Here is a 6,304-nt window from a genome sequence, read left to right as displayed (position 1 = left end):
CCCCCCCCCCCCCCCCCCCCGCGACCCTTAATGGAGGAATAAGTGGAAGACAATGGATGGATGATTGACAAAAACCTAAATGAGGTGTGTGTTTCAAGAGTCATGAAAAATGTCATCTTTCATATTTTAACGTATTCGAGTACATGAATATTCATGTAACCCATCTTAGACTTGTATTTATTTTCACAAGGGCATCTCCCCAAAATTGATACATGAACTGCCATGTCGTACTAGTAAAGAGTCCAGCAGGGGGCAGTCAAGCTCCAATTTGCACTTCAGCTTGGTGGATATTGAAAAGGGGAGGAAAGAAGAGCGGGGCGGTCTTGTTGTCAAGTTATCGCACGCATCTCTAGAGCTGTGAAAATGCGAATAGAAAAATGTTATTTCTGCTCGGGGCCAGTGTATCCTGGTCATGGGGTGATGTTTGTACGAAACGACTGTAAGGTATGACACTGTCTTTATGTTAAGTTGTTTGATAGCTACTCCAGAAACTCCGGTTTACTGTCGCTGTAGGGCCATTAGCCCTCCTGCTCATGCTAGCTTGCTAATATAACGTGCTCACGTGGTAGCACAACCGGGGTGTTTTTGACGGTCGGAAACTCAGCTGTTAAAACGTTTTACAGAAAGGATGTGAAGCACGTAGCGTCAACACAGTAGTGTCAAAGGGTATAACAACATGTTAGCCCCTACCCTGATGAAAATAACGAGGAGCAGCGTGGGCATTTAATTAGCACGATCCCGTTTAGCTTCATACCTAGTGTGTGGTGCTATTGCGCCCCCTAAAGATTAACTCATGTACCTGATGCTTGGACTGAAAGTGGATACTGGTGCAGAAACTGACCCAGTCACAAGAAAGTCTCATCAAAACCTCAAGGATGTTTTTATTGGGCTGTCATTGCTATTTTGTCTTCTCCCTAAACAATTTGTTTAAGATATTTATGTACAGATTATTTATTTAGTTGTTTTTGTTTTTTTTTTTTTTTTACAGATGTCACATATCATTAGGATTTTATAGTAAAATTGAAGGTAGTCATACATTGTCTTTCATTTAGATTTATAATATTTGCTGTGTATCCCTTGCATAGGCAATGTGTCAGGAAGGCTGCAGTACATCACGCTTGAATTTTTTAGGCAAAAGCTGATGTTTCAAAGTTTTAAATTTCTTAAAAGGATATTTTGTTTTTGCAGTGGTGTCCGTAACGCATTCTGATTGACTTGTTTTGTGAACAGCTGTAACAAATATGTCGTGAGCACTGAGCTGTACATTTTCTCATCAAAAAGTAAACCTATAAACATACTGTGTTGGCAAGGTGGTCTTTCTAAACTATGCTAAAATACCTTTAACGTTTCTGTCCCTCTGTTTCTACTAATCAGCAACAACTGACACCTTTTGAATAAGTTATAGCAATATCATATCATATTAATCAGTCTGAGCATCCTGTGACTGATTGAATGTCAGTTTCCAAGCCTGTGACTTCTATTCTGTTTACCTTTTTTCATACCTGCTAACCTTTTATCCAAGATTACAAATTCTTCAGTAGAACATCCATATACAATGGTGATTTTGTATTTATTTTTTTGACAAAACAAAACATAATGGTTTTCTGTCTCCCATTGTTTCTCAGACATTCAGATTCTGCAGATCAAAATGCCACAGGAACTTCAAGAAGAAGCGCAACCCAAGAAAAACCAGGTGGACCAAAGCATTCAGAAAGGCGGCTGGAAAGGAGTTGACTGTGGTGAGATAGATAGGAATGATCTGTTTGTGTGGGCTGAGCTTCTGATCATCTTCAATAAGTGGATTGTCCTGTGACTTACACTGCATTCACACTGTCTTTCAGGATAACTCTCTGGAGTTTGAGAAACGCAGAAATGTACCGATTAAATATAACAGACAGCTGTGGGACAAGACAGGTAATACCCCAATTTAGTTCTCACTTACATTTTCTTGAACTGTATCACACATTTGGAAACTGGTTGCTAAATTATAGCATGTCTTCAGTTTGATTTGGTTCCAGTGTGCCCTTGCACCTCCTGTGAAATGGGTTTCTATTATATATTTTATATTTCATATTGGCAGTCATGTGTGTCAATTTTTATCTCGACAGTGGAAGCAATGAAGAGAGTAGAAGAAATAAAACAGAAGCGCCAGGCAAGATTCATCATGAACAGGTGAGCCGTTCAATTTTTTAGTGACTTAACAGCTACAATCTTAGGTGAAAACATTTTTCAAAAACACATATGGAGTTGGTATGATTTGTAAAGCTCCTACCTCACCTCTACGTTTTCTTTTTATCCTCACTTTATAGATTAAAGAAGGGCAAACAGTTGGAGAAAGAAGAGGCCATCAACGAAGTCAAGAAAAATATCCATCTTATCAAAGCACCACATGCAGGTGAGAACATCCTGGTCATGTAATGGTGGCCAAGTTACATCTTTTGTAGTAAATTCCAGACGTCAATGCAGCAGAGTCAAACCATTTATGTTCTTTTGTTTTTGTTACAGGAAAACCCAAACAGTTGGAAGACAAAATGGTGCAGAAATTACAAGAGGACGTGGATATGGGAGACGAGGATAACTAATACTGCATTTTGTTTATGTGATGATACTTTAGAGACATTGACCTTGTAATGTACTGTACTTTTGTTTTGAAATTGATGGTTGATAAATTACTATACACAGGTTGCGAGAAGATAAAGCTTTTCTTCCGAAGCTGCAAAGAATGCATCATGTTATAGAAATGTGGGAAAATGTTGAAAGATTATCTTAAAAAAAAAACAAAACATTCAATCTTCAGGAAATAGCTGTGTTATTTTGTCTTCTTTCCTCAACCCAATTTATTCAACACAGTTTCAGATATAATAAAGGTTTGTTCGAGCAGTTTGTGTGCAGTTTGCATGTTCTTATTGTGCTTGCGTGGGTTCTGACGTGCCCTGTGATGGACTGGTGACCTGTCAAGGGTGAACCCCACCTCTCACCTGAAGCTTGCTGGGTTAGGCTCCAGCAACACTTAACAGGATAAGCTGTAGAGAATGGAGATGTGTGTGTGTGTGTGTGTGTGTGTGTGTGTATATATTTTTGGGGGCGGGGATACCAAAACAATTTATTGTATCTCTTACAAAATACATGTCAACCCTAGAAACTATGTTATTGCCAATTGTACCAAATTTTCATACTATTTTGTATCAACCAATTGTAGATAAATTCTTCATTTTCTGATCGTATACGATCATAGTATGAAAAATCACATCCTTCTAACCTTATTTATAATTTTAAGCACAAACCCACAAAGGTGTGGCCATCGTCTATTAATTGAATCGCACAATGGGTAGATTAAAAATAGCATTATGAAAATTTGGTATAATTGGCAATAAAATAGTTACTAGGGTTGACATTTATTTTACAAGTAATACAATTGTTTTGGTACCCAAAAATCAACGTTTTAGCGGACATGTTTCCTTAATTTGCGGTCAATCTCATAACAACATTACAAGTTTTGATCACTGAGGACTAGAAGAAGGACATTGATTTCATGAAGATGCAGTTGGAACTTTAATACAAATGACGAATTTAGCTACTGAGCAGAAAAAGAAAGCACGATTTTCTACTCTCACTTGAGAAAAGCGATGATAGACGTGATGCTCACGATCGTGTAGCTCCCGATGCACCATCGCTGTCTCTATCATCGATTGATCGGCCTGTTGCTGGACAGGCTGCATGACAGCCGAGCCCGCTTGCTCCGCCCGCCCAGTTGCCGCTGCCAGTGCTGCTAGCTTCCATCTCCTCTTAGAGCTGGTTGCCTGGTGACCCACCGTCTAGTGAGCAGTAGATTAGGGCTTTGCTATAGTGATGTCTGAGGAGGCTGAAGGAACGAGGACATCGGAAGAACAACAGGTACAAAAATGACGTAATAATATTAATTGTAAATAAGTTGCTTGAGATGATGGCGCAGCGATTGAGATTAATGAGCAGGCGGCTAGCATCAGGCTAGGTAGCTTTTAGCTACTCCAGGCTAACGTAATCGAAGGATGCTGCCGCCAAGTAATTAGCTAATTAGCCGCTACCGTTTGTTGCTGTAACTTAACAAAAGACGTACTGAAGGTAATTTATAGATGGTAGTAATTTGGGAATAATGCTTAGTGAATTAAGTGACATTGTCAATGCTCTAGCTAAACGTGCTAATTTACCAAGCAAGTCCAACGTACATGTAGTGCTAGTGCAGACACTAGAGTTTCCTCTCATGGCGGCGCCTACGTATTATGAAATAGTTAAAAGCAGCCATTGCTGACTGAGTCTTTCTCTACTGTCAAAATGTATTTCAGTAATTTTTACTCTGGTGGTTTGAAGTGTCAGTCTTACAGAGGGTTTCATCCATCAGGTCAGCGAGAGGAGCGTTTGACAATACAAAGCATAAAGTCAGCCCTAGGGCCAGTATTCATGATACTCTTTCTCTCTCAACAGGAAATGGAGGACAAAGTCATCAGTCCAGAGAAAGCTGAGGAGGCAAAACTAAAGGCAAGGTATCCTAACCTTGGAGCCAAGCCCGGAGGCTCAGACTTCCTGAGAAAAAGACTTCAGAAGGGGGTACGTCTCAGTCCTAACGCCTGACTAACCCCTCACTGAACCAATGCCAATCTTACAATATTCTCACTTAACATCCTCTCATTTACTCAGCAAAAGTATTTTGATTCTGGCGACTACAACATGGCAAAGGCGAAAATGAAGAATAAACAATTGCCTTCAGCTCCAACAGAGAAGGCCGAGATCACAGGGGGACACATCCCAACACCCCAGGACCTCCCTCAGAGAAAGACTTCAATTGTTGCCAGCAAACTTGCTGGTTGATGTTTTTGTTTCCAGTTTTGTCACCACTCCAACCAATCCCAATTTGTATCTACCTGTCTTTTATGTTTGATTTAGTTTTTTCATCTTTGGATATCTAAGAACAAGTTATGTAGAGGCCAAATACCTGACTGAAATTGGCACTGCAGGCACTGAATTGTCCATATTCACAAAAAAAGTAGCTTACAATGCTTATTGATGACTTTAAAGACTGAATGAGTAGTGCGTGCTTGTTGTACATGATATCACACTTGAAAATAGGAATGGACATGAGTGCAAAATTATTTTGGCCTTACATTTTCATGAGCAGTTTGTGCCTCAGTTCAAAGCCTACCTAACACTAGGCCACTAAGGAATCTTGAGAAAAGCTAAAATACAAAGCGGCTAAGCACTCTTAATTGTGACTCCAAACACAACGTTTGAATTGATATATGTGTGATGTAGAATCGTGATTTACTGACATGGCCTTTAGTTTAACGCCGTTTTTCAAATGTTACTGTTAAAGACACTTGTTCATAGGGAGGCATGTCTGTTATCGAGGGGCAAGTCAAGCAATCGCTCGTTTTATTTGTTCTCTAATCGTATGTTTGTTTTCCTAACCTCTCTCCTTAAAACTTTTGATTCTGTGCTTTCACCACCCTCTAGATTTGTTCACATACACTTTGGAGCTGGTGGTATTTGAATTTAGTGATAGCAAAGACTTGATGCTGGTCTCCATCTCATCCTGACCTCTAAAATGGCCTTAAAAGTAATGAACCGTTGTTCCTCTTGAGCAATATTTGCTCTCACAGTGAGAATCTTAGTTGTGAATCTTGCCTGAAATGTCTGTCACTGGTCGACTGGAATCGTGGATTTTATGGAAAAGCTCCCTAAACATGTCTGGAGTGTGCATGTGATAATGTGTGCAGTCACACTGTGCCATTTGTTTTGTAAATAAAATAGTTTTGCATAATATCTTATTTGTACATTTGTTTGATTGAATGAGTTTTACTTTTTATTTTCCTGCTGACTGGATACTCTTAAGTAACTCAGTTAATTGTTATTTTCTTATTTCCATAAAAGCAATGCAAGAAACATTAGCTTTTTCATCTTTTGGCAGGCTGATGTCATGTCTAAATCATGTGAGTCACTAATGAGGACTTTGTACCTTGATCCTATGGTTTATTTTCATCCTTGTAAAACTGCAATGCAAGTAAAACTATACAAAAAGAGATGTATCTTATTAGTCAAGCAATATCTGTTACTGATTTGGAGACATTAGGTCAAATGAAGGCTATTGAGAAAACCATTTCTCATTAAAGGGCCGACTGATGAAAAATAATTTTTGGATAATTGGATGTTTTCTACTGTGTAATATAAGTCATTATAAACTTGTTTTTTTGTTATTTGAAAAGGTGGATGCGACATTTTGAACCAGACGGAATGAGACAAGTAAGAAAGAGGATATGGTGCACCGGCAAAA

General features: G+C 39.0%; 2 protein-coding genes across 2 annotated transcripts; both read left to right on the top strand.

Annotated features, from left to right (window-relative positions):
* Positions 1 to 286: 286 nt before the first annotated feature.
* Positions 287 to 2,880, top strand: rsl24d1 (ribosomal L24 domain containing 1). The gene is made up of 6 exons (XM_086207826.1): positions 287 to 444; positions 1,626 to 1,739; positions 1,842 to 1,914; positions 2,109 to 2,172; positions 2,310 to 2,395; positions 2,506 to 2,880. The coding sequence occupies exons 1-6, from the start codon at positions 364 to 366 to the stop codon at positions 2,580 to 2,582; spliced, it is 495 nt and encodes a 164-aa protein (XP_086063952.1). The 5' UTR covers positions 287 to 363; the 3' UTR covers positions 2,583 to 2,880.
* An 835-nt stretch (positions 2,881 to 3,715) lies between these two features.
* Positions 3,716 to 5,796, top strand: arpp19b (cAMP-regulated phosphoprotein 19b). Its single transcript, XM_086207825.1, has 3 exons — positions 3,716 to 3,894; positions 4,462 to 4,584; positions 4,675 to 5,796. Exons 1-3 carry the CDS (start codon positions 3,850 to 3,852, stop codon positions 4,843 to 4,845), a joined length of 339 nt encoding a protein of 112 aa, XP_086063951.1. The 5' UTR covers positions 3,716 to 3,849; the 3' UTR covers positions 4,846 to 5,796.
* The last annotated feature ends 508 nt before the right edge of the window (positions 5,797 to 6,304 follow it).

Source organism: Aulostomus chinensis, chromosome 7 (genome assembly GCF_037954235.1).
Source record: "Aulostomus chinensis isolate RoL2024-O1b breed Wild chromosome 7, RoL_Achi_v1.0, whole genome shotgun sequence".
Classification (NCBI taxonomy): domain Eukaryota; kingdom Metazoa; phylum Chordata; class Actinopteri; order Syngnathiformes; family Aulostomidae; genus Aulostomus; species Aulostomus chinensis.
Note: the sequence above shows the minus strand (reverse complement) of the source record. Positions and strands in the feature narration are given on the sequence as shown.

Coding starts and splice junctions, on each gene's coding strand:
- rsl24d1 (XM_086207826.1), top strand. CDS start 364: ATGCGAATAGAAAAATGTTATTTCTGCTCGGGGCCAGTGTATCCTGGT. Junction 445..1,625: donor TTGTACGAAACGACTGTAAG/GTATGACACTGT, acceptor ATTGTTTCTCAG/ACATTCAGATTCTGCAGATC. Junction 1,740..1,841: donor CTGGAAAGGAGTTGACTGTG/GTGAGATAGATA, acceptor ACTGTCTTTCAG/GATAACTCTCTGGAGTTTGA.
- arpp19b (XM_086207825.1), top strand. CDS start 3,850: ATGTCTGAGGAGGCTGAAGGAACGAGGACATCGGAAGAACAACAG. Junction 3,895..4,461: donor GGACATCGGAAGAACAACAG/GTACAAAAATGA, acceptor CTCTCTCAACAG/GAAATGGAGGACAAAGTCAT. Junction 4,585..4,674: donor GAAAAAGACTTCAGAAGGGG/GTACGTCTCAGT, acceptor TCATTTACTCAG/CAAAAGTATTTTGATTCTGG.